This window comes from Pteropus alecto, unplaced genomic scaffold, assembly GCF_000325575.1.
Source record: "Pteropus alecto unplaced genomic scaffold, ASM32557v1 scaffold195, whole genome shotgun sequence".
Taxonomy (NCBI): Eukaryota; Metazoa; Chordata; class Mammalia; order Chiroptera; family Pteropodidae; genus Pteropus; species Pteropus alecto.
In genome coordinates, this window is record NW_006438073.1 from 10,879,246 (window position 1) to 10,906,815 (window position 27,570).

General features: G+C 45.8%; 2 protein-coding genes across 2 annotated transcripts in view; one reads left to right on the forward strand and one right to left on the reverse strand.

Annotated features, from left to right (window-relative positions):
* Nucleotides 1-2,296: 2,296 nt before the first annotated feature.
* PSMB1 (proteasome subunit beta 1) lies at nucleotides 2,297-15,971 on the reverse strand. The gene is made up of 6 exons (XM_006915055.3): nucleotides 15,797-15,971; nucleotides 13,484-13,591; nucleotides 11,801-11,882; nucleotides 9,341-9,470; nucleotides 4,212-4,318; nucleotides 2,297-3,384 (listed from the first exon to the last, which is right to left on the reverse strand). The coding sequence occupies exons 1-6, from the start codon at nucleotides 15,907-15,909 to the stop codon at nucleotides 3,199-3,201; spliced, it is 726 nt and encodes a 241-aa protein (XP_006915117.1). The 5' UTR covers nucleotides 15,910-15,971; the 3' UTR covers nucleotides 2,297-3,198.
* A 1,996-nt stretch (nucleotides 15,972-17,967) lies between these two features.
* Nucleotides 17,968-27,570, forward strand: part of TBP (TATA-box binding protein) — a 12,438-nt gene continuing 2,835 nt past the window's right edge. Inside the window, exons 1-6 of the mRNA XM_006915056.3 lie at nucleotides 17,968-18,172; nucleotides 19,617-19,820; nucleotides 22,781-23,190; nucleotides 25,157-25,244; nucleotides 25,778-25,869; nucleotides 27,408-27,569. Coding sequence (XP_006915118.1) covers nucleotides 19,767-19,820; nucleotides 22,781-23,190; nucleotides 25,157-25,244; nucleotides 25,778-25,869; nucleotides 27,408-27,569 — 806 coding nt within the window. The 5' untranslated portion in view covers nucleotides 17,968-18,172; nucleotides 19,617-19,766. The remainder of the gene's footprint in view (nucleotides 18,173-19,616; nucleotides 19,821-22,780; nucleotides 23,191-25,156; nucleotides 25,245-25,777; nucleotides 25,870-27,407; nucleotide 27,570) is intronic.

Genomic DNA, 27,570 nt, shown 5'->3' on the forward strand with positions numbered 1-27,570 from the left:
GGTGGGGTGGGGGCCGGTGAGGCCCCTCCAAGAGTGGGGACAGCACCTGAGGCACTGCGGACACACTGCGTCGGGCCTGGGCCATGTGCTTACTCACGTTGGCTTGTTCACTCACGGTGAGGGCGTGCTCATGTCACCTTGTGTCACAGGTGAGGGTGCTGTGGTTTCACATGAGGCCACAGGGTTGGTAAGTGACAGGTTGGCCCCCCGAGCCCACGACCCCAACTCTGCGAGTTCCCTTGGGCAATGAGCACAGCTTGGTGCCGCCAGCAGTGCGCGAAGAGGAGGCAGGTGCCCAGGACCGCGGGGCCCAGGTGGAGCTTGGCACATCCACACGGCTCACTTGCACACCCTGGCTACGGCGTGAGGGGTGACCAGCAAGCCTGAGGGCCACGGCCCAGGCGACCAGCGCGGCCATCCTGCAGACATGGGAAAGTCTCCTGGGTTCCTGGGTCTTGTTTATGTTAACGCCTAATTCTCCCTAGATTTCCCCAAACACTGCCCGGGCCCCACTCCAGCCCGATACCCTGTCCACGTGCAGGAGCTCCTCCCGCCAGCCTCGCCCCCTGGCCTTGGCCTGGTCTTGCTTAGTTCCACCTCCTGGCCGTCCCTTGTCACGGCTGCGTGGCCGTGACCCAGCCAGGCCATTTGCCACACCGGAGTGGGCCCTTCTCCTGCAAAAGTTTACGTAGGAACACAGTCATGGAGGAAAGCGGGGAAAACAGCTCTTCCACTCCCAGACAGTTCTCTGAGATGGACTCTCCTCGGAAAGCAACATAGTTTCTTCCCAGAAACTGTTACAACTTGGACGACATCGAAGTCCCCTACAATGTACCGGCTGAAGGTGACAGTGACAATAAAGCGACATGCTGATGTGGATGGACCTTCCCATGGCACATTCACAAGTTGATGTGACTTGTCACATTCTAAACAATCCCAGGTCAGAGGAAGGGGAACACCTTGAAACTTAAAGATAGTTCAAGTTTTAGGACAGCGAGAAAGAACAATATGCCTCGAGAATAATAGAATTCATGCTCCCAGCGGTGGCGCAGACACAAAATAGAGACAGGTTAACAAAGGCCTTCCGCAGAGTGAGGATGACAGCCTCGCGGTGGCTCTGAGGTGAAGCTCAGGTCGGCCAGGCTATCTTGAGGCCAGACTCCCAGAGGACACTGCTCTGCCCCACACGCCATTCCCTGGCACCAGCGTCCAGGAGAAGCTGCACCTGTGCAGCCCGGTCTGACTCAGGCAGCTTTTCCAGGGGCCTCTCCTTGGAAGGCTCTTAGGCACCTGGGCCCCGTGGGCAGGAGGCGTCAACCCTATGAATGGCTCAACTCAAAGTTTCTAACAGGGAACCGAGACACCTGAGCCACCCAGAAGACATACAAGCCACACAGACCCTGCTGCCCTTTGTGCCCAGGCAGAGCCATCTGTGAGAGCTGGGACATACAGTGGCATTCGTAAGACACTTTAGCTGGTGTGACGCATGATGGCAGCTTTCTAAGCGAACCTTAAAGCCTAGCTACCTGTAAAGGCAAACTCTACCTCTCATCCATCGAAGTGCTGAAAGGCTGCCTTTCTCAGGTGAGGGATTGTGGTTGCATGATCTAGAAAAGCCGCCCAAATAACTGGAGTCATACTTAGCACTAGAAGGTCCACATGCCAGGACATTCTAGATGAGATGGTGACAACTAGTCTTCAAACACAAGCCTAGGTTAAAACAATGCATACCTGAAGTGGAGAGAATTTACAGAAATTCCCTAGAAGCCTTAAAAGGTAAGACCTTTATAGAAAATTCTACACACAAATTTATATAATGAAAAATAGAACCCCCTTATCAACAAAACATCTTTTGAAACAAATAATTATACCTGGCTTATGTAATTATGACAGTTAATTGTAAGCCAAGTTGACTAGATCACACAGGGCCCAGTCAGTTGGCTGAATGTTATTTCCGGGTGTCTGTGAGGGTTTCTAGGTGAAACTCACGTGACTCGGCTGCCCTACCCAACAAGAGTGGGGCCAAACCTGGTACGCGGGGGCCAGCTGGGACCCAAGTGGAGGGGAATCTGAGCTGGGCCAGCGGCCCTCCCACCTGTCATCCTGATTGTCGGGCCCTCACAGTTGAAGTGGACTACACCGGCGCCTCCGCAGCCTTAGGCCTGCAGAGGGCAGATCACGGCGCGACTCAGCCTAGTCACATGAGCCAATCCCTCGTAATAAATCTGTCTCTACAAACTCTACTGGCTCTGTTTCTCTAGAGAACCCAAGAATTAATAAAGACGAGAAACGTGTGTTTTGAATGGGACAGTATAGTTTTCACTTGTGACAGTAAGAAAAATACAGGTACGATCTTGCCGTTGTGTCCCTAGTGCCCGTGACAGTATGTATCTACGAGGGGTTTAAGAACCGTGATTAAATTCTTCACAAGGGTCAAAAAGTAAAGCCTCACTGTCGTTAGGCCACAAGGAAAATCGTAGCCCGGGCTGTGCTGCACAAACATATTCGACGTCAAGAAAACTGTTCCAACATCACATACGATGGACTGAAATGTATTTCACAGTTCTGAAACAAACACTGCTTTAGCTCTACCAAAACTCAGGTCTCGATGTTAACATTCCTAAAGTGTTTGGAAAAATCATCCTGATTTCTGGCTAAAGCCCACTAAAAGGGCTATTTGCTTTCATATTTTTCTTCAATTCTGGTTGATTTGAAGATGTTTCCAAAACGGCCAGTCCATACTGCTTTCAGGATCCCACGAATGAGAAACCTTAAGATATTCTACTTACATCCATTAATGTCTTAATAAAACCAAGATGATTTAAAGGTAAAACCAGGCAGTGTAAAGGTACCCACCCTTCCAGCAAGCTGAGTGGGCTGAATAAACCCCAAAGCATCCCCTTTAGAGGACAAGCTGACCATCATAAGATGATGGCACTGATCAAAAAGTCAACTTGTCCAGCTAAATTTCTTGCTCATAAATCAAAGGAAAAACTGACATGACCTGTTTATTTTTTTCATCCTTAAAATATAAAAATAGTTCTGGAAAACAGAAAAGTATGGGAAGAATGAAAAAAAATGAAAAGAAAAAGAAATTCCACTTCCCAGATCTGTCCTGCTGAGAGGACACAAGTTCTAAGAAAACAAGTATTTCAGGATTTATTTTTAATAAGACGCATCTGTTCGACAGCACACAGGTCAGTCCTTCCTGAGGGGAATGGTCTCTTCCCTGATGCCCTCCTTGGTCACAATGCAGACCTTGAGCGCATCCCCGGTGTACACATCCCGCTCGGCAGCAGAGATGAAGACGTCCTTCACAAGCCGCATGGCTCTGTCCAAAGACAGCGGGATGTGCTCTACGTTCTGCATGTTCTTAAAGCCGACCTGGTGGGACAGGAGACATGGGTGAGGAGCCCGGACAGCACGTGGAGGTCCAGGTCCCCTGTGCCCTGACACGTCTGGGAATTCAGAACGAATACATCACACAACTTTAAAACACCCCTCAACAACCATTCACGAGACAGCGCAGGACCTGGACAGGTGAAGCGACGTAAGGGGGAGCCGTGAGGAGAATGTGCTGAACTGGGAAGGAAAGGCCGGCAGAGGCCCAGGCAGCCATGGCCAAACCCACGGGAGGGAGGAGGCTTCAGCAAGAAGGGCAGCAGCCTGGGGGTGCGCTGGAGGACAGCCCGGAGGGACAGGGTGGTGACATTCCAGACGCAGCACTTCGTGAGGAGTGACGGGGGATGAGGTGCACGAGCAACTGTGTGTAACATGCTTCAAAGAAGCAAAGAGGAGCAATGAGGGGAGCAAACTGGGAGGCAGAAGGGATGTCAGGACAGAAAGTCCGTCATCCAGGCCAGCTGCCACGCAGGTCTGAATTCGGCCAGCAGAAATGGAAAAGATGACAAATGAAAACGCACTTGGAAGTTAGAATACGAAATTAGGTGACAGAGAAACAGTGCGTATGGGCGGAAGGTGTTTTCATGATCCTCGGGTGGAGATGGCAAGAGGACTGACCGCTGCCAGCACTGGGGACTTCGAAGTCGGAGGTGCAGGAGGGAGCCAAAGTCACAGCAGGAGACAGGCCGGCGGGGGCCCCATACAGACCCGCCACGATTTACCAGAGAGCCCTCCGTCCCTGTTCTCATGAGCCAGCGAGGAGAGCTCAGGCAGGGGAGGGGTGTCACCACGGCCCGCAGTGTCCTTACCTGGTTGTCGAGCAGGGGCTGCAGCATGGCGCTTGCAGAGCCCCCGGCCTTGAAGGAGTCTCTCTGGTAGGACCCCACCGGGTCAAAGCTGTACACGGCTCCCTTCCCTTAAAGAGGAAACAGTCTCCGTGAGGGTGCATCCCGACCACCACCCAGAACCGCGGCAAACATGACCCTGGTCAAAGCGAGATACACAGCGGACTGCCCACGCAGCTAAGATTTCAGCTAAACTTCGGGAAGCAGCACATCCACCGACGGGTGGCGACACTCAGCAGGCAATGTGCCCCTCTGCTCCCCTCAGAGACCTGCCCGCCCACTCTCGTCTCCACCACAGTGTCTGCCACCAGATTTCACTCTCTCCATGCTAATGTCACCAATCACCACCCGGGAATGTGGTTTCACGGGCACAGTGGTTAATGGTCCCGCCCTAAGTTCTGTACCGAACTCCAACTGAAACAATCCTGGTAAATGAACGCGTGCTCTGCTGGTGCAGACCCGAGACCCCCAGGTGCTACACATGAGCTGTCACGGGGGAAACGTACCGCGCACCTTTAAACTGGTAGTAAGCGCACTCTAGAGCATCGGCGCCATAGAAAACCGATTTAATAAAGGAGAAATTCCAGAAAAACACAAACACGATGCACAAGGTTAGTTTTGCCTAAAACATAACCACCTGCTTTGTACCACCCGGGTTAAGCAGCGTGACTTTTTTTTATAAGCAAATGAGGGTCTGAGCCCCACCCCCCCATCCTAGCACGAGGGTTAGGGAACTGGGAGCGGACGGTCGGGGCTCCTGGTCTCTGCTAAGGCACCGCCCTCATGCCTTTTCTGAAGAGCAACCTGGTGGCAGCACCCGCCAACGTACAAGTGCACACCCGAGGCCCCAGCAAGAATGTCACTCGTAGCACAGGGTGGACCTCGCTTCACTGCGCTTCGCAGCTGCTGCGTTTTTTCACAACTGGAAGGCAAGACCCTCCGCCAGCAAAGATTGTGACTTGTTTTTCTGCGATACTCGCTTTACTGAGGTGGTATGGGAGCAAAACCGCAGTTTCTCTGAGGTCCGCCCGTATAAACACGCAAAGCAGCGTGGACAAGATCACATCTGTATCTCTTCAAAGAGCAAACACCTTTAGGGAACCTCAAATCCACACACCGAAAATGGTATGTCTACACAGTGATGTACAGCCTAGGAGGGAGCCAGGACTGGGGACCTGTCCACAGGACAATGTGAAACGAAGAGCTCTGTGATATGAATGATACACTCCTGTTATTGTTTGAAAGCATAAAAAAATAGTATACACATCTGTGTAAGCACCAAAAAAGTATGGACAGATAAACAGCAAACTAGTTCATTATTTTTGTGGGACTGGGCGCAGGAAAAGAATCACTTTGCATGTTAAGTGTGTCACAAAATACACCTCACTGTGATTTTTTAAAAGGGCTTTTAAAAGCGGCTGTGTCCTGCGTATGAGAAGTCATGGACCATCTCCGACATATGACTTAAAGTGACGTAACTCATTTTCACAGCATGCTGTACCCGAACTGGAGCTCGCCAGTGATCATCCCAGAGACGATAGGGACAATCTTCTTGCCACCCAAAGACAAATGCCACCATTAGTCATGTTTTTTTTTTTTCCCATTGCGGAATTATGCAGACAGAATTCTCTGCTGAGAAGGCCGCCGCTGTGGTCACCCAGCGAACCTGGGGAACCGTTGTTGCCGGAGGCAAGCTTGGGACAAGAGATGAGATCACGGTGGGCAGCACCCTAATTTCAGCACACAAAGAAAGGATAGCAGTATTAAGCCCCAAGAACAGTGTGTCCCTCGTGATGCTGACAGGCCACAACCAAAATGAGGCCCGAAAGCTTTACTGCAGCGTAAATCTCAGAAAAACACACACAAGTGATTTGAGGAAAGAAGCAGTGGACCATCCCCAAGACCAGAGCTCCAAAGGTCCCCTTGGAGAGCAAAGGGGGCTGCACCGTCAGCACAGAACGGCGCGAATCTCGACTGTGGATATAAATTGCTTTCCCCGGTTCAAATAATGCCCCCCCACCCAAACCATAACAATTTCAATGTAAAAAATGAAATAAAATCAGGTTAAGTCCTGGAGACAAATACAGGTGAGCTTTAAACAGGGGAGGCCTTTCTCACAGAGCAGGACACTCAAGGCCATAAGAGACTGACAGATTTGACTATGTAATTCAAACTTCTGTGTAGCTAGACACCCCACAATGTACGAGACGAAGAACATTCCCGGCAGGCATCGACCACACACAGTGCAGAGGTTGGCACAGCTGGATGGTGTTCCTCCAAATCAGTAAGAAAAAGGCTAAGCTGCAAATAAAGCAATGAGCAAAGGTAACACGTAGGTCAGTCTCCAAAGAAGAAAAGGTCAACAAGCACGAAAAGATGCCCAACTCCAACAAACACAACACATACATAAAAAAGATAAAATACTTCTGGGGCAAAGACCTCTGAAACGCATAAGTGCGGACGCTGGTAGAGCTGTGCCCCAGGGACTCGTGGCCCTGCTGCTGGGGTGAGAGGTGCCAGTACAGCCTTCCCAAGGGCCGGCCAGCAACAGCATCGAAACGCAAGGTATGGAGTCTCTGACTCAGCAACTCAAATGCTAGGAGTTTTTTCCAGGGCGATCAGCATGATTCAAGAAATGAACAAAATTGTACGTATAAGGGCATTTACCATATTGTTTATAGTAAGGAACCTCGAAACAACCTAAATGCCTTTAAAGGACTGGGGTGCAACTGCACCCTAGATGTGTCAGGCATGGAAGTATGAGGCATTTTTTATTCACTAGCATAGAACTATTTCTGTGACAATATAGCCAACATATAGTGACAGGAAAATGACACACTACGTCCTATCCATGCCGTGCACAAGCTGGCATAAATACCAAGGTATTGCAAAGGAGCGGGTTTCCGAGCGGTCAGCCTAACAGCAATTTTCTCGAGGAACAGAGTTTGAGATGATGACCACTTTCATCTTTGTGTCTTCTAGAACTATTTGAAACTTCGACAAGCATTACTGTTTTCACTACAGGAAAACTGAAGCCATAATTAATTTGGGGGAAAATTTTTTAAGACAACGTGATAGTACTGGAGAGTTAAAGGCACCGAGGTCAGAGCAGAAGCAGCTGCTGACCACCCAGTGTCCTGACGGTATCCCTAGGGTGAACTGCTCTCCAAGTACCCGCCTCCACCCAGGAAAACAGGGAACAGAAGTCTCTTCAAGACATCAGCAGAGGCCCTGGACTTGGGGTGGACACGGTAAAGGGCAGGAACGAAAACGGAAGCATTAAATGGAAAGCTGACGTGCCATGCCAATGCAGACCTTTTTCAGTCAGACCTGGGAGTCTCGCTCTCAATATGAACGGACAGCTAAAAAATCAACAGAAATTTGAAGGAACCCTCCAACGTGGAAGACAGGCCGAAATCAGCCAAAATGGAAAAAGCAATCTGACGAAGCACGGAGCGCAAGAAAACGTCAAAGGAAGGACAAAAGATCTAACGAGGATAGGACGACACCGAATAGACGAAGGCTGGCTGTGGAGAAGGTGGAGGAAGAGGACGTGATAAATGAGAAAGGACCCCAAGACAAGGAACTTCGGAACACCAGGGTTCAAAAAAGATCCTGAAAGCAAGGTCTCAAAAAGGCTGACCTGACCTCTTTCTCCAGAAATCTGCAGGGAGATGCACGTCGCCAGCGCGAGGGAGCGGACCAAGAACACGGAGACCACTGAGGGAGCTGACGACGGCGCGGGGCAGGAATAGTTCTATGCAGAGGACCTTTCCCACACATGAGCCGCGCTAACGAATAGACATTAATTTAAAGAGCAATCGAAGCAAACCACGAAAGGTTGGAAAAAGACGGTCAGAAATGCCCAAGACCGCCACCAACACGAAGAACACTGTCACAGGAAATCGAAGAACAGAGCTTGAAGTCAAACAGATCGAAACTCAAAGCCCAGCCCCGCCGGCCAGCAGACGCGCGCTTTCCCAAATCAGCCTCCCTGACTCTCAAACTCAAAGGGCCTGGTCCGGCCTGCTGCAACGCAATGGCAGCTGTTACTAATGTTGCTAAAACTGACTTGACTTATCTGACATTCAAGTCAGCCATGATTTAAGTCAGGAAGCACCAGAAGCGCCGTGCTGGGGTAGGAAAGCTAATCTGTGGCTAGAAGCTAATACCTATTAACCATTTCTGTGCCTTACATTTTCTTAGTTTTCAAGTAAGGTTAAAAGTCTTGAAAGAAATGGTGTCAACCTAATTTGTCTACATCTACACCATGGGAGGTGAAAGATCGGAACGCTCCCAGAAGCCATACATGGGGGTAGCAGCTGAGAGAGAAGGACAGCAAAGAAAAAGCCCGTGGGACAGAAAAGGGTGCAAAAACCAAAGAAGGAGCTGAGAGGAGCCTGACTTCCCACCCAGAAGGTTCCCTCTCAGTAGACAGGCTTACTTCAGTGACAGCGCCCTCACCCAGACCCTTCCGTAACTTCTTTTCACAAAGGACTATCTCTACATGGTGGCACAGAGCTGTCCTGGGAGACCGGTTTTAGGAAGCAACCAGAAGTCAACACGAATCAGATGTGAAGAGCATCGGTGCCCCAGTAACACAAAAACAGGACAGAGATGTCAAGTAACAAGACGGATTTCCTTAGTGGTCTAACTCTGACAGGAAATCAAAGAGGTTTCAAAAATGCTCAGAAAACACCAGTAGAAATGCATGCATGTCTTCTAAGACATCACTTTTTAAAAACTTTTTGACGTCATATTTGTTAAAAAACTGTTCTTACTTAGGTAAAGCTTCTCCAGGCCAGATTTTTGTAATTTTAAAATGCTAATTACCTACTACTGAACTCACGACCCTGAGAACACCGTAATAACCGACGGCCCGCCGTTCACTGGTAGGCCTTTCACACGCCACGTGCTGCGTGTCTTTGGATCATCGCTGATCTCCTTTTTAGCTTCAGTCTGTTCATTGATTTAATTATCAGAAAATGCAACTGTTGGGCGAGATGGACTTTATGGCTCTTTTCGACTCTAAGTGGAAACACACGCATCTAAGAAGTGCCACCACCTTTGCTTCCCAGAAAGGAGGGACCTACCTTCCTCGTCAAGCCCCCCGATGATGTTGTACACGTAGTACGGGAAGAAGCGCCGAGAGTAGAGGATGGTGGACAGCATCGCGGCAATGGCGCCGGTTGTCATGGCCTTGTTATTGGAGTGCTTGTACATCTGCAGTCGTAACAGAAATGACAGGCATGGAGAGGCAGAACACGTTACGGACTAGAACAACGAAGAGCAAAGTGAAAACAGACGCACGCCTCGGTGGAAGAGGAGAGGAGACCTGTCTCTTTCATGATCAGAGCCCACAATGTAACTAAGATAAAGTAACATCTGATCATATCCTATCGTTGGGAAGGCTACAGACGTTTCTAAGGGAAAGAACGCTAAGTCTGTGCTCGTGTGTAGAAACTTTCCCACGTCATCCTGTAGACTGCAGAACAAACGCACACAAACGGGCGTACGAGGGGACCTACGGAAGAGGTTTCAGCCCGGCTCTCCGCTCTGCACCTAGACCAGGGTCAGCAAACTGTAGCCTATGGGCCAAACCCAGCCACCATCTGTTTCTGTAAATGAAGTCTTGTTGGAATATAGTCTCTTTTATTCATTGCATATTGTCCACATCTTGCTTTTGCCTTTCAACAGCAGAGTCAAGTAGCTGTCACAGACTAAACGGCCGATAAAAGCTGAAAATATTTACTATTTGAGTCATTTATACAGATAAGGTTTGCCGGCCCCGACCAGTCCCGGGTGGTAAGTCCCTCCCTCTGCAGAGCACGTGAACAGAGACACAGGGCAGCAATCTTACTCTGGGCGACCCTAGGGCAGGGCAGTGGCTTTGCTCTCTAGAGCATCTGCAGTGGAAAACATAGCAGCAACCCAGGAATTTACAGTGATTTCCAATCCTTGATTTATGCCACCACTGGGAACCCTAACTCATTCTACAAAAATTGCAAACAGAATGAATTTGAGTTCATCAATTTGTCAGCCATATGGCAAATATCTCTAAAGAGAAACCTAAATACTGCAAAATCATAGTGATATTAAAATTACCGAAGAAGAAAAATGAGCTACGAGTATGGATAAATTGGTGTCCAGAATTTTTTTTAAGGCGAAAGTTATAAAAAAAATTCATTTCATTTCAAAACTAAGCACCATTTATTCACCTCACCATTCATTTATCAAAGAGAAATTTCCAGAAGAGTTGTGCTTTAAGTTGAAATCATTGTTCTGTGTTTCATTTTAACAACAGTTCTCCATATCATGTTTGTTTTTGTCCTCCAAGTTCCATTTATAAAATATGCATGAGAAGTCATATACATGTCAACAAATGTAAGTTCCTGTACCTTTCAAGGTAAGTAAAAGTTTTAAACAAGTATCAACAACTGATAAATACTGAATGAAATTATTTCTACACATGCAGAAAGCACGTGTCAGCTGAATAAATGCATGCCGCACTCCAGCGACTGAGACATCGCCCGTCATCACTGAGTGACAATCTCAGGTAGGCCAAACAGAGCTGCTCACTCCTGCTAACATTCCATGTGCCACATGGCTTTACTACTTAAAAGTGATGACAGATAGCCTACAAAATTAAGTTAGAAAATGAAGGATATACAGTATTTTTGATACTGTAAATATCATCGACAGATATGAAAATTGCACTAGGCTACATTTTTTTGAGAAACAAATCTACATTTCTGAGTACTGACAAAGGCCGACTGCAAACTAGGATGAGTGTGTATTTACTGGTTATTGTCAACAGATAAAATCCTTTCTAATCCAGTCCAAATCACTCCTACCCTATCCTCCTTGAAACTACTGGAAGCAGATACGCTTAACAAAACCCAGACCCTGCTTTTATCCAGACTCAGTATCCCTTTGTTCTTCATGCCTCCCCATCTTGAACAGTGTCAGACCCTTAAGAAGTGTAAAACAGGTTAGTCTGTCTTATTCTCTCACTTCTTCCTAAAAGTTCCCCTTTCCTCTCTCCTCCCCACATCAATCCCATTGTCTTCTTCCTCAGCTGGCTACAACTAAGGCCTGTGATGCTGTTTGGCCAACACGCTTTAGGGTGTGCTTGGCTAACTCCTGACTTCCGCTCCTGTTCCCGTGTACGCGTCCTTTCCACCAAGAGTGCAGTGCGTCCAGTGGAAAGCATGCCAGCTGATGGCATTCCAAACTATGCTCCTGTCTCAAAAGCTGGCCTTCTCCACAGGAAGTGATTAGTTCTGCTTTTAGGGAAGAGTTTCTTCAAAAGAACCCCTCCCCGGCCACCTTGAAAAGCATAGAGAACCTTTTCCAGTGCAGAGAGATGACACGTGGGAGGGGCTGCAGTTTTACACTAGGCTACTCTAATGACGCTGCACTCACAGTACCGTTTCATTTCTCGGCTAGGTTAGTTCCATAGCTATTCTGAGCAGGAGTCACGCTGTATGCTTAAAAGAATCTAATGAATTGTTATTAATGTTCAATAGTGTAAACACGTAAAAGGCACCTACCTTTAGTCTTGCTTCAATAATCTTTGTCAGGGTAAGACAATCTCCATGAAAACCACTGCATCCAATGACTGTTTTGTCTGTCCTATAAAAAGTTAGTTAGATAATAAGGCAAAGTGTGTCTTGGGCAACTTTGAAAAATGAAACTATAAAATTATGACTAAAGAAAACATGCATGAATTTTTTATAACCTTGGGTCGAGGGTAGCTGATACAACCCAATGTCCACTCAGAAAAGTTTCATAAATTTGACTACATAAAAATTAAATTTCTGTAGATAAAAATACAGATGATGCTTAAAAAAAAAAAAAAACTAAGAAAATATATTTGTAGTACATATGACCAAAAGCCTAATTTGAATTTTCTTTGTCTACAAAGGGCTCCTGGGAATATGAGAAACATTAACAGCGCAATGGATCACGGGTGTAACAGGGGCATGGTGACTGTAGTTCATGACACTGGATTGCATATTCAAAAGTTGCTAAGAGAGCAGATCTTAAAAATTCTCAAGAAAAAATTTTTTTGTAACTATGCAATGGTGACAGGTATTAACTAGATATACTGTGGTGATTATTTTGCAATATATACAAATATGGAATCATATTGTGTACCTGAAACTAATGTTATATGTTAATTATACCTCAATAAAAAAAAAAACCTGACAATGGAAGGATAAGTAAAACATAAGAACATCATATAAAAAGAGACACAAGTTACCACAAACATATGAAAAGAGCCTCTACGTCACTCAGAAATCCAAATCTAAACAAGAGACAATTTCAGCCAATTATGCAGGCTAACGATGCCTAATGCTGGTGAGCTTGTAGAAGGTAGGTACTCTCAGACCCTGGGAGAGAGTATACTTTGATCTAACTTTTTAGAAGGACCATTTGGTGGTATTTAGTATGTTAATGCACATCACTTTCACTCAATAATTCAATGGCTAAAATCCATCCTGTGAATACAGTCACATAAGTTTGCAAAGATATGCTCTAGGCATAAGGATACTTATATAAGTATACATGTTATTTTAATGGCTCTCCAAAACAAAATAAATAAAAACCCTAAATGTCCACCAGATTAAATTTTGGTACCTCTATACAAGATAAATGATGTCTCAAAAATTTGTTCCTAAATCTATGTATCAATCTATAAAGAAAGTTAAGCCAATCTTGTCAAAAAGTAAATGTAGAGTCTCAAGCAGGTGGGAAAGAGGCAGGCTTGGCTCCAGGTTGGCCCCAAAGGGCATGGAATTAGGGGAATATAAGCAGCTGCAACTGTACGTGCAATCTAGAGGTAAAGATAGGTGATAGGGACACAGGAAGTTGTTAATGCTGTATTTGCCTCTACACTTAAAGCATGTCATAAAAAGAAAAAAAAGAATAGGTATTCACTTCAGCAATGTACACGCTCAAGTAAAACATTACAAGGATGAGCCGGACTCTACACAAGATGGTATCAATAAAGTTATGTTTTAAGATTTTATTTACAACAATAACTACTTTCAAATGGTAAAAGTTACATTTTAGGTAGCATAGGTGCACTATTTCCTAACAAAAATGCAAGCTAAGCTCCAAACAGGCAATCTAAAAACTCATGAAACACATTGTTCATAGTTAAATCTTGTGCAGCTTTAATAAATTATCACAAGGCACTGGGAAATGTGTCCTTAGAAACACTTACTTACAATTTATAACATTTGGGGCTGTCCCGGGTGTGAATTGAAAACCCTTCACTCAATCGAGTATCAGAAGCAACAATTGAAAAATCTTCTCCAGCAATTGCCAAGACAGTACTGAGGAAAAAAGGAAGACAAAAAATTAGTGAATTCTTCTTTGTGGTAACAAAGTCTCTCCCAGCAGAAGACTGCTCCACAGCATACACAGGCAACCCCAGAGGTATGTGGGTTTGGTCCCAGGCCACCACCATAAAGCAAGTATTGCAATACATAAAGCAAGTCGCACAGTTTTTGGTTTCCCAATGCATATCGCAGTTACATTTACACCGCCCTGTGGTAAGTATGCAATAGCATCATGTCCAAAACATTTACATAACTTAATGTAAAAATGTTTTATTGCTAATAAATGCTAACCGTCATCTGAGTCTGTTGGAAAAATGGCAGCCACAGACCTGCTCCGATGCAGGGCTGCCACAAACCTTCAATCTGTGAAGCACAATGATGTACAATAAAATAAGGTCTGCCCATGTTGGCATAACGCCCACTGGACGTGAGCAAGAGCAGGGTTCAGACAGAAAAGGAAGGGTCGGGGGAAAAGATCCCTTGGCTAAAAGTTATCTGGAAAAATATAAGGGCACCAAAAAACACAAACCTACACCAGAGCAAAGGCTCCTTAGCAGGCAGTTTGCACAAGAGCTACTGAATTATCATCATTATCAAAAGATTAAATTCCTACTTTGTACGAGGTGCCAATATTCCAAAGGCCCTGCCCTGCCCTGCCCATGGATATCAAGTGTGAACAGTGGTACCACAACACAGAAGGTATTCAAGCTCATAAGAGGAGCTTAGTGGTTTTCATTTCTATATCCAAGCACTTAGATGATATCTAGCACTCAGCAGACACCCATATACCTGTCGTAAAATGAATAAATGAAAAACAGCCTTTTTGCCTTGTGGCTGCGTGGCTCTTGATGGAAGTTAGCTATGGAGGCCTAGGGCATGAATTCCAAAGGCAGCCTGTCCCAGTCCGATTTTGACTCTCCCACTTAGCAGGTATGAGACTGCGAGTGAGCTGCTTAATTTCTTAAGGCCTCAATGTCCTCATACGTAGATTGGAGATAATAGTAGTAGCTGCCTTATGAGGCTGTTACGAGATTAAATGAGTGAGTAACTGTAAAGCCCTTACACTAGTGCCTGAAACATACTGGTCCTCCAGTAAGTGTTGGCTATGATCGCTGTGGCATACATATGAGGCAGTTCGCTGCAATCACTGAGAACCTAGGCTCTGGAGTTACCTGAGACCTGATCTTGCCACAAAAGAGCCCCAGGTTCATTTGTAAAAATAGGGTTAATACCATCTAACATTCAGTTATCATGACGATTAAAAAAGATAACGTCTTGCAATTTACAAAATGCTTGATTATCCTCCAAACTATAAATAAAAAAGATAAAATCTCTATTTAAGAAGTCGAGAATACCCAAGGGCCGTATCGCGCTTTAGAGGCAGAGACAAGGCTAAAATCAAACTTTCCATCCTTTTTCCAACCCAATCCAAAAACCTGCATTAAAATGTCAACTCCATAAGGCTTGATTAAGTAACCTGGTTATCTTAACCATCTGTTTGTTCGAATTGTGTGTGTATGCTTTAATGTACAAAGTTTGGTTGGTAAACTATAACTATCGCTTCAATTTACATCTCTTTGTTAAGAGTCCTAAATAAAGCATATTTCTATAATCCCGCTTCTTTTAGTGCATTCTCAAAGTATCACTGAAGATAAAGCTGGTAACTAAAAAAGAAGACAACTTAAATGTAATATGCAAGAACATTTCAAAAGGCCCTCTTCTGAGTAGTTTTTCCTTGAACTTAAGCTAAAGTACTAATCTATGAAAATAAGCGTGGCCTACTAATTCTTTCTATTTAAAACCACAAGAAACGATTAAGTTGTTCGATCAGATCTTTTAGCTACAAACACAACTATGCACCTAAGAACATGACCGATCAATCCTAACTTTTTAACTTCAGATGCTAAATTTGCCCCCTCGCCTGTTGGCCTGAGAAACATGTCGACCGTAAGCAAAGACTAGGTCTGAGCGCAAAGCTCTTCCCGAGCAGCGGCCCGGTTTCAGTTTCTATCTGCTGTTTCACTGTAGCAGAGAGCGAGCGGGCTATGCACACCTGACCGTCCACAGCAAGACCCCGGAGACCGGCCGGAGGGGAAAGAATAACGCGAGCCACCCACGGAGACGGGGGGCTGCGGGGCGACCCCGAGAGCTTGAGCAGGGACGCGTGGGGTGGGGGGCGCGGCGCAATCTGGGTCTCACCCTCCGTTGAAGGCGTAGGGCGAAAAGCGCAGCTGCACAGGACCCGCGGCGCTGTGAGGCTCCATCGCCGGGTCTCTGCCCGGGCCGGCGTACGCGGCTGAGGAGGACAACATCCCGCGGCACCCGCTCCTGCTGTCTCACGGCGAGATGGCGGCCCCGACCGGAAGTCGCGACACTTCCGGCTGCTCTGCGGCGCTCCCTCGGGCCGCTCCGGCTGGCACAAGTACCCGGCTCCTGGGGGTCCGCGCCGCAGCCTGGCCTCGAGTAGCCGGGCCCTCCCTATTACGAGAAGCTTACAGGGATGTTAAGGCTTTCTTTCCTAAGAAAACATTCGAATTCACTGCTGATGGGCAAAAATTTTAAAGCCTGACCATACAAAAAAACTGGCAAAACTATGGCGCAACGGAAAGTCAAATCTTCTTTTGGACTGTCACTTGGTACAGGCATATTTGGAAAAGGAGCTGGCATCACCTAGCAAAGTTCAAGCTGTACACACCTTAGGTCCCAGCAATTCAACTCCTTGGTATGCACTCTAGCCAGAAGACATGTGCACGAATGTTCCTAATAGCATTGTTCCTAATAGCCGCAAACCGAATTGAGCCAAATGAGACCATAAAGGGCAGAATGGATAAACTAATTGAAGGATATATCACAGCAAAGAAAATTAACCGATGTCAGCCATAAGGATGAGTCTTATAACGTTGACCAAAAGAATATTACCTTAGGAGTACACAGTGAATAGCAAGAACTTGCTTGGCTGAGGACTGGGGTTCTGGTGCTGGCAATACTCGGATTCTTGATTTATAACTATCTGTTAATTTGTACGTGTTCACTTCTGGATATTAATTTTCAATTCATAAAATTTTACAATTTTTAAAATGTTATATTTAAGAAGTATGCAAGCAATTGGATAATATATTATGGACTACCTGATATATACATACGATTCTGAAACTAGGAAAGATTTTTGAAAGTACTTGTTTAAAACCTTTCCCATGTTTTGCTGCAAACAAACAAAAAGGATAAAACAAAGGATTTTCTTTGATGGTTATTGACAGAGAAGTATTGTACTTATTCAGGTACTGTCCTGGATATAAGAAATGTATATAACATTTCCTGTCTTTAAGGGGCTCAAAACCTGATTATATTAAAATACAAAGGAAGCAAAATAACAAGCAGTACGAAGGGGTTCCGAACAAGTCTCCCCAGCATGTGCCACTTTGGCATGAGGATTATTTTGAGGGGCCCAAGAGACTCAGGAAAAACGTTTTACTCCTCCCTTAACTACCTAAAAGAATTTAGATAGAGGGCCTGGTCCAGGAAGAGAGCTATCACCAGAGAGAGCTGCAGAGTATGAGCCAGCTGTGCTGGGCTGGGGAAGCCTGGCAGGGCCTGTTTGTTCAAAGTCCTCTCTGTGTCTCTCCGTGACATGGCAAACATTTGTTTACCAAACATTTGCTCTTCCTATCTTCCTTCTCTTTGAAGCCCCAGACCCCTATCCTCATCTCAGGGAGCCTCTTATTGATTTTGTGGGACTCCCATATGTAGCACACAGCAAAATTTATCTCCTGTTAATCTGTCTTACGTCAATTTAATGATAGACCAGCCAAAAGAATCTAAAGGGTAGAGGAATAATTCTCCTCCCCTACAAGTACGATATATGATTTTGTCTAAATGAACAATAGGAGACACGAAGGTACTCTGGAGCCCAAACAAGCATCAGGAAGCAAAGAAACAACTACGAAAAGTCTCCGGGACAAATGTGAAAAGAGACCATAAGATGGTGTTAACAGAATTAAAATACAATTGAATCTGTAAACCAGGCTGTGTTTTTCTTCTTTCTATGTGTTCGAGAGTAGTTAGCACGCATAGTGCTTACCAGGTGCCAGGCACTGTTAACGCATTTCCTTAAACCATCTCGCAATACCCTTAGAGGGCTAGGTCTGTTACCAGTCCATTCTACAAGATGAGAAACTGAGGCCAAGAGCCTGGTGGTTAGCAGGAGGTCCCACAGACAGCCCGCCTAGAAAGTCAACATTTAAAAACCAATGCCTCGCCTACCGCCAGCAACGAGTAATTAGAAAATGCTCTGGCCAGGAGGCCACGCCCCGGAAGTCTCTACGGGCCCCGCCCCTCCCACCCTCCAACCGATTCTCCAAGGAAACGCAGGAAGTGCCGGAGCGCCCACACCGCCCATGGCCGCCGCTCCGGCGCGGACGGCTCACTGAAGCCCAGGGCCGAACTGGCGGAAGTGACATTATAAACGCGCGCCGGTAGTTCAGTAGGGTCGGGAAGGGTCGCCGTGGCGGGCGCCTGGCTCGCCGGCGGCTTAACTTCGTTTTCGCGGACGGATAACGTTCTCTGCAGCGGCTCAAGGTAACAGCCCTTTTCGCGTCTGCTCTTCTCCGAGGGCGGTGCAGGGGCGACCCCCGCTGCAGGCCCCGGGCCGATGGCGGGGGGAGGCGCAGAGTGGACGCGCAGGCCGCGCGCGGAACCGTCCTCCCGCCCGAGCCGCCGCCGCCCCGGCCGGTACCGGCCGCTCTCCAGCGGTCTCCTTCCCGTCGTGCGGGCGTGGGGTGCGGGGCGCCGGGCGGGGCCCGGGGCAGGACAGGCCCACACGCACCTGTCCTGCTGTCCGTTCCCCCGCGACGTTGGAAGGCAAAGGACTACATCCTCTTCGTTTTTATATTTGCAGTAGTTCTATTGTTAAAGGATAAGAGTGTCAAAAAAGTATAATTTTTTGTGTATCTCTGACATTTTCTGAAAATTTTTACTTTTGGTCTGTTTTTCAGTAATGAGTATGTAGGCTATATAGTGTTTGGGGTCCTTTGTCTTATCAAAGTGACTGTCAGATTCCTTCAGGAAACATCTGAGTGTTTGCTCTGAATCAGCACATGCTTGAAGTGCATGTGGGTTTTTGACTTTTAACGTAGCTAAGACCTGTAAGAGCTATGTTAGTCTATGTGAATACCTTATTAGATATTAAATCGAAATTTAATAATAGCACACGTTTATCCTTGCTTCTATATGATAGCTAGATGCAGTTTGTGATGTGTTAGTTAATCCTATTTCTTTCAATTAGTTCTCACAGCAGCCCTGAGCAAGTTAGGGATCCGTTCAAACTAAACTGAACAAAAGGTCTTTCAGCAGTTGCTTGGTTCTTTTGTCTAAAAGTAACTTCACATGTTTAGCCAGTGATAGTAATTTAGGGAAAACCAGATACAGGCACACTTTATATTTATGCATTTTAAAGAGGTAAAGTTATTACATTTATAAAAATGTGGTGTTCTATTTGTTTTTGTGCCTGTACAGCTATCACAGTGTTTTATTAAAGTAGCAGCTCAATAAATTATCATACTAAAGTGTATTGGACCCAGTTAAATATTTCTTGAACTTAACACCCAAGACATTGAGGATAGAAAACTGATTGGAATATTTCAGAACCTAAACTTGATCTAATAGTGCAGTGTATACAGTGCTTAACAAATATTTCTACTCAGGTATGACAATTTGCTTAGGAATTTGTTTTCTCCAGATATTTTTCTCCAAAAGTTTTCGGTGCTGATTATGACACCTTTATTTTGAACACTGTGACTATGAGTATTTAAACAGGTAACAAAACAATTTTTCTGTTGGCAATTTTGCATGCAGTCACAGGAAACAGAAGGAATAAGATTTCACTATTATAGGCAAAAAGTGTATTCTGAAATAGCTTCATTGTTTATTTTGGGGGGAGGTTTGTGTAACCATGAAACTGGTTTAAATGATTGCACAGTTTACTTGTATCCTTACATTAAACTTTAAACCATTTCCAAAGCAGCATCCCTGTTTCTTGGCGTGCCTGAAGATAACGGAGAGAGTTGAGGACGTCGCTAAGGAGTGTGTGCTGGGGATGCTGTAGGAGGAGACTGAACGCTGAGGTGAATTCCAGTCCAGAGGGTTCTGGTTCGCCTAGAAGAGCGTGAACATCATGGATCAGAACAGCAGCCTGCCACCTTACGCTCAGGGCCTGGCGTCGCCTCAGGTAAACAGTCTGCGCTGTTAGAGACAGTGTGAAGGAGAAGGGAGGGAACGCAATCCACTGTTGAAATAGATTCGTATTTTTTAAGCCTCCCTTATTTTGTTGAGAAGGCCTATAAGGCTTTGAATAGGCATGATAGTGATTAATTTGGGGAGATTACTTGGAAGGTAAAAATATGTGTTTGTAAAAACTTATTATCTTGATAAACACTCATAAAAGTGTTTCAAGTAATTATAGGGTCTTTGATTTTGAAAGTGACTCTCACAAAATTATTTTCTAGTTTTGTTTTTATGTTGAAGGTTCCAAATAACATATTTGCTTTCTAAAGTTTTAAATAACCTCTGTTGAAGTATAATTCACAAACAATGAAAACACCCATTTAAGTGTACGTTTTGATAATTATATACCCCTATATAAGCGAACATTTCAGTTACCCAAAAAACCCTTCCTGCCCCTTTGCAGTTGCTCCCCCAGCCCCAGGCAGCTGCCGATCCCGCTTTCCAGGGCTAAGGATAGTTTTGCCTGGTCTGGGATTTCATACAGATGGAGTAATAATCAGTAGGTGCTTTTTCGTGTCTGTCTTTTTTGCCCAACATAACCTTCGGACATCTGCAGTTCCTTCTCATAGCCACGTTGTGCTCCATTGTGTGGATGCACCACACTTTTCAGCCCACCCTCCAGTTGTCGACATTAGGGTGATTCCACATTGGGGTTGCTGTGACTGGAGGTGCTGTAATCGTTTGTGTGCAGGCTTTGCGTGCGCCGTGTCTGCATTTCTCTTGGGGGAATACGTAGGAGTGGGGTTGCTAGGTCTTACGGTGAGTGTCTGTTTGACTTTGCGCGGGTGTATTCTCGGGCTCCCCGGCAGCGCGTGAGAGCTCCAGCTGCTCCACACCCTTACTCACTCTGAGAGTTTTCACTTTTAGCTACTCTAATGGTTACTTAGCAGTGCGTGTAGTTTTAACTTGCATTTTCCCGACGACTTATGATCTTAAGCATCTTGTCAAGTGCTTATTGGCCATCGATGTATTCTCATTTGTAAAATGTTCTTCACATCTGCCCATTTTTTATTGGCTTATTCATATTTTATTGAGTTTTTACTGGTCGTTATGTACAGCAGTCCCCGTCTCCACAGGGAAACACATCCAGGACCCCCAGGGGTGCCTGTAACCACAGATAGTACCGAACCCCAAAGGTACTGTGCTATTTCCTATATGCGCACACCTATGATAAAGTTTAATTTTTAAATTAGGCACAGTAAAAGATTAACAACAACTAATAATAAAATAGAACAATTATAACAATACACTGTAATAAAAATTAGGTGAGTGTGATCTCTCAAAATATCTCATTGTGCTGCCTGACAGTGTGAATCCCTGGACAAAGGGATGATTCGCATCCCGTGTGGGCTGGAGCGGGGCGTGAGAGTTCATCACGCCACGCAGAGCTGCGCACAATGTAACTGCAGAATTGTTTATTCCTGGAATTTTCCATTTACTATTTTCGGCCCGTGGTTGGCCATGGGTAACTGAAGCCGTAGAATGCAAAACTGCAGACAAGCGGGTAACTGTGCTCTGGGTCCTTAATTTTTTCTGAAGTCTGTTTATCAGTTTTACTTCATGGTTAGTGCTTTTGTGTCCCGTCTAAGAAATCTTTGCCTACCTAAAGCCTTAGGTATTTCTCCTCAGACGTTGGGCTTTTACATGTGTGTCTGTGATCAATTTTGAGTTCATTTTCATATATGGTGTAAAAGAAGGCACACCTTTCAAAACCTTAGTCTTTTTAAACTAGTGCGGCCTGCGTTTTTTTCCAGCCAGTGTATTCAGTGGAGTAAGTGGTAGATGCCCTAGAATAATGCCCGCACTTAGGGCTCTGGTATGGATTTGCTCCTCTTGTCATGTTCTTTCTGCCACTATGTTGGTGAAACAGTTTAACACAAATATCTGAGATGTTTCTGGTTTATACTTTCTGCCAAATAAAGTGGTGGAAGTAGGAAAGGTTGTGGCTCTTTTTTAGGTCTTGCCCCGTTGGAAAACCGGACCCTCCATGCAGCAGTGTTGGGTGTGATTGTAAGAGGTTCGCACAGATGAACTCTGCGAGCTTCACGGACCCCGTGGGGGGGGGGGTGTTGGAGGCTTGGGCTGGGGGTCGGCGGGGGGAGGGGGGCACATACTTGTGGTCTTGGCTGATCTGCTAACAGGAAGTCTTTTATTCTTGGTGTCAGCGTTCTCGTCCTTAATGTGGGGAAGGGAGCATCTGCTTTCCCTCTCCTGAAGGGCCGCTGTAAGGCTCAGAGAAATCAACAAACGCGACCATGTCTGGAAGAGTTTAGAAGCATTGTAGAAAAGTAAATCGATATTATTCTGATAAATGCATTGGATTTTGTTGAGTTCAACTTTTGGGAGAGCAAATGATCAGCCTCGTTGATTAGTTGTCATTATCATTGCCAACACCACAGTGTTTTCTGTGTGTCTGTCATCGTGTTGGATGCTTTAAAGCGGGTATCTTTAGGGTAAACATAATTTTTCATCCAAGCTGAGACAGATACTTTGAGAGTGAAACAGGGCACTACCCAGATGGTATGCTAGGATAATAGTTTTAAAAACGGCATATGGTCACTCTGCATGTCTTACTTATTCCTTATAACAATCTTAGAACATTATTACCCCCCAGATGTGCCTGAATGGTCAAGCAACTTTCTCAGGCTCTCAGATGTCATAAGTAGCAGAGTTGGATCTCATATCCAGGCCCAGTTTCAGACCCTAAGCTCTTACTTACTACTTACGGGAAAGAAGAAAGGGATGTGCATGAGAACAGCAAGTTCCTCCCTACTAATGCTTAGGAATCCCGTTTATGCTCGGAAGGTGTCTCTCTTTGCACTTCTCACTTGTTCTTTTACCAGGCGAGTCCTGTGAACACTCGGCATCAGCCAGCCTAACCTGTGTTCCCCTGACCTTCCGCAGGGCGCCATGACTCCCGGGATCCCCATCTTCAGTCCGATGATGCCTTATGGCACGGGCCTGACGCCGCAGCCCATTCAGAACACCAATAGTCTGTCTATTTTGGAGGAGCAGCAAAGGCAGCAGCAGCAGCAGCAGCAGCAGCAGCAACAGCAACAGCAGCAGCAGCAGCAGCAGCAGCAGCAGCAGCAGGCAGCCGTGACATCAGTGACGGCAGCTGTCCAGCAGTCAACAGCCCAGCAGGCGACACCGGGGGCTTCGGGCCAGACACCGCAGCTCTTCCACTCACAGACGCTCACCACTGCCCCTTTGCCGGGTACCACACCCCTGTACCCCTCCCCTGTGACCCCCATGACTCCCATCACGCCTGCCACACCAGCCTCGGAGAGCTCTGGGATTGTGCCACAGCTGCAGTGAGTACTTGGGTCTGTCCTCTGCCTCGCCCAGGGGCCCTTGGTGCTGTGCCCTGGGAGCTGAGGGCCGATTTTTCTAGGGTGCGTGCGTCAAAGCTTGCTCCATCTGTCACAGCTATCTTAGTGAGTCAGGACCCTCAGTAAAAAGCTCTCCTACCCTTTAGAAGTTCGGTAGCTTGTGTTTATGTGCTTGAACCAATGAAGTCCAGTTTGTATTCGTTGCTGTTGTCATAGACATTTCCCTGTAGCTGGTTTGTAGGTCACACCCTGGTCTTCCCCCCGGTGATGTTTGGGGCTTCGGGAAGATGTCTTACTCAGGCACAGAGTTAGTATAGTCCATAGTGGCCTGGTTCCCCTTCATTGGTTATTAAGAGGCTGCACAGAAATCCTTGAGGGGCTGTGTCCTTCACACAGTTGAGGATGGCTGTTCTTGCTCTAAACGGATTTTTCTCCCTAGATGAAGCGGGTCTTATATGTAACAGGATAGGGTGGTGGTGGGTGATGATATAGCCCTACAGTGGAATATTATTTAGCTGTAAAAAGGAAGTTCTGCAGTATGCTACGACATGAGTGGACTTGAGGACATTACGCAAAGTGAAGTAGCCAGTTTCAGAGACACAAGTGCTGTGTGAGTCCACTCACATGAGGCACGTAGAGTGGTGGGATCAGAGACAAAGCAGAGTGCTGGGGCCAGGGGCTGGGGAGGGGCAGTCGGGACTAGAGTTTCACTTTTACAAGGTGAAGTAGTTTCGGGCGTGGGTGGCAGTGACGGTTGCGCAACAGTGCGCGTGTGTTGAATAGTGCTGAAATGTGCACTTGAAGTTGGTTAAAATGGTACATTTTATGTTATGTGTATTTTCACACAATTGTTTAGAAAGAGAAGAACGCATTTAACGATTATACGACTAAATTTGTGACACCAGATTTGGTGGACCAAAATTTACTTGATTCAGTTCATAAGCAAGCAGATGTTACAGACAGGCGAGCATGTGAAGTCGATTAGAAGGACAGAGGGTGTAGAGATGAAAGCACTGAGTCAGTCGTCCTAAGTGGCCTTGTGGCTGTGTATTAAAGAAGGCAGCCATCCTCTTGACAACCAGATCGTGAGCCACCAAGTTTCCAGAAGTGTTGCATGTTGACCGTGCAAGAAAGAACCAGAAGCAGCAGTGAGCTGCGGCCAGCTCGAGACGCATTTGCCGTCCGGGGTCAGTACTCGCAGGGCAGCGACGGTCCATGTCCAGACCTGATGGCCTGTGGGCATTGTCCACTTTCACGAGCAGGACAATACAGAATGGAAACTTCGGTTTGCTTTGTTGAAATTTTTATTAAAGGTTCTAAAAAATTTGTTTTCCACTATACTTTCTTTTTTTAAGTTATTCATGAAATGATGTAAGAATACTGAAAAAAAAAAGGCGGGGGGCGGGGGTCTGTTGGGCCTGGATAATAAATGGTTCTGTCTGGTTTTCTTGATTTTCTGAGGGTTAATCAGAAGAAAAAAGCAGAATTTTTCCTTTGTCAAAGGTATTGAATTCTTGTTCTTCCAAAAGGTACTCATTTCGAGAGGACCGAGAGAGTCATGCCTGCCTCTTTCCTTTATCAACAGCGGCTTTAGGAGTGGGAGTGATGGGTGGAAATTCGGGGCTCTGGACTAAGCGAAGGGCTGAAGCCCTGGAGGGGGATGGACTGCAGCGCTTAGGAGCCTGTGTGTCCTAAGCAAGTCGCCCAATCTGAAAATAGTACTGCCTCACAGTGCATTTTAAGTCTTCAGTCATGATTTATGTAAAACGCCCACCATGGCATGTGGTACTTGTTAAATGCTTAATAAATGTCAACAATTTATTAAATGTCTAATTAAAAAAATCAAGTTAAAATTGAACTGAAATCTGAAAGAACCAGATTTCTAGATAAATATTTAACACTGCATCTGTAAAAGTTAAATAATGTTTTCTTTTCAAATTTCTTGCAGAAATATTGTATCCACAGTGAATCTTGGTTGTAAACTTGACCTAAAGACCATTGCACTTCGTGCCCGAAATGCTGAATATAATCCCAAGGTCTGAGCAATTTTAATGTATTTCAAATTGTAATAGTACAATAAGTTACTTTTAAAGGTTCCTAAGTCAAAAAGTTTGTGTCATGTTATACATTAATATTGTTTCTAAAAGTAGAGTGGAAATTTGTAATCTGGTATATTAAGTCCCTCTGGAGGTGGCAAAGGTTAACCAACAAAATGTATAGTTATAGAAGCTTGTCATGGGCAGCAGCAAATATAAGGTAGAAACAGAGGTGCTGGTGTTTATTAAGGATGTGATTAAAGAAAAAAAATTTTGCAGGCACTGCTTATCTTGTTGGAATGTGTGAAAGGACACACAGATCTTGGCCCAGCTCACTCAGTTGCCACATGCTTGCTCCGCTCCCCGTGTGAAGGCTTGCATGCTCCGTGAGAAGCGGGGCACAGGGCAGACATGTTGATAGCTCTGTATATACCAGGTCCTTCTTACTACTGGGACGTTCTTTGTTGTTGGCTAGTTCTAAGACATCGGCAGTCTGGCGCGACCTCACTAACGATTGTCTCTGACCGTTTCAGCGGTTTGCTGCTGTGATCATGAGAATTAGAGAGCCCCGGACCACAGCCCTAATCTTCAGTTCTGGGAAGATGGTGTGCACGGGCGCCAAGAGGTGGGTGTGAACAGTCCGTCCTCCTGGTGTGCGACTCGTGTTGCGGTTGTTAGGGTGAAACTTAAATTAAATCTTATTGAAATGGTCGGTTCTGATCACTTTAGACATCAGTGGTTTCATTTTGCTAAAATCAGGCATGAATTTTGGACGCGCCATTGCTTAATCCATGCCATTCAGGTGCATTTTATGTGGACTTGATAGTATGTGACATCGAAACTGTTAAGAAGGGTCCCTTTATGCCAGAAACTTTATGCATAGCACAGATTCACCCCTCATTGGAAAAAAAGTGGTTGTGAGTCACAGAACTTTAGAGCTGATGCTTTGGGAGTGTGGGGCCTCGTGGGTTCTGGCAGTGTGGCAGCCCCACGTGCGGTCACAGATGCCTGCCGCCCATCATCGAGCAGTGCATGAGGTATGCAGGTCTGGAGGAATGCACCTTCTCAGCAGGCGCCCTGCCTGGATCCGCGTCTGCTTGGAGTGAGCCTGTCCGAGGTTAGCGTTCGGGGCCCTGGCTAGTGTAACCCTGTCTAACACGTGAGGGGAAGGTTGGTAACATAACTCCACGAAGCTTTTACAAATGAAGTGAATAGAACTTTTAAAAATACAAGATGATCGAAATGCACTGGGCGATGTTAACACATAGAGGGGCTGCTTATTTTGACCTTTGAACGTGTCTTTCAATGAAGGGAAGGGTGTTGGGGTGGACACCCTGGCTCTGGTCTCAGGGTTTTCAGAAGGCAAGATGTGGGTCTGTCCGTGCTTCCACATGGCTGCATTTAGGGCTCTGTTCGCCTGTTCTCCTCCAGCTGGGACACCAAAACTCCTGGTTTATCGACAATGCGAGATGTCCATTTCTTCCCCAGACAGGCTTTTCTTGTAGCCCCCAGCCTTCTTCGTCCACAGCAGTTCCTGCAGACTGAATGATGCCTATCTGTTTAGGTCGTGATTTGTTCAAGATAAGAAACCATAAATAAATTTATTTTCCTTTTAAAAGAAAGTACTGCATTCTTAACCCTTGCACTTCAGAGTCTCTTGTTTGATGGTTTTATATCTTTTCCGCTTTTTTGCATCAGTCCTTCTTTGCTCAGTCACAGTTGTAACCAACAAATAGTCGCTGGAATGGACAGAGAGAGACTTGGCGTGAAAGGGGATAGAATTAGTCTGTGTGTTCTTTAAGTTCAAATCTCATCAGTATCTTCCTATCAAAATGAAGCCTGTTAGTTTTCATCTCAGTAGGAATTTATGGGCTAAAACAGAATAATGCTAGTATACTCTACATCTGTAAAATCTAGGGCATCAGTAATTTGAATTGAAAAGGTGATCATTTGAGTAGGCTTTCAGTTTTCTGCCAAGGACACAGGAAGACTTTTCAATGAAATAGTTCATGTCTGCTGATCTTTTCTCTTATTGGGAAGGGGTGTGATATTTATCCTTTTTTTAAGTAACTTTCCAAACTTGGACTGTTAATGACTTATTCATCTGAATGACTAATTTAGCTGGCTTTGAGTATGAAGTATCTCACTTTTTCCTTTCCCCAGCGAAGAGCAGTCCCGACTAGCAGCCAGAAAGTATGCCAGGGTTGTGCAGAAGTTGGGTTTCCCAGCCAAGTTCTTGGACTTCAAGATTCAGAACATGGTGGGGAGCTGCGACGTGAAGTTCCCGATAAGGTTGGAAGGCCTGGTGCTGACCCACCAGCAGTTC

What these genes read in the sequence shown, in the direction of transcription:
- PSMB1 (XM_006915055.3), bottom strand. Translation starts at nt 15,909, where the DNA reads ATGTTGTCCTCCTCAGCCGCGTACGCCGGCCCGGGCAGAGACCCGGCG. An exon ending in CGGGGGGCTTGACGAGGAAG is followed by an intron (nt 4,319 to 9,340) that starts GTAGGTCCCTCC and finishes TTCCTCTTTAAG; the next exon opens with GGAAGGGAGCCGTGTACAGC. An exon ending in AGCCCCTGCTCGACAACCAG is followed by an intron (nt 3,385 to 4,211) that starts GTAAGGACACTG and finishes CTGTCCCACCAG; the next exon opens with GTCGGCTTTAAGAACATGCA.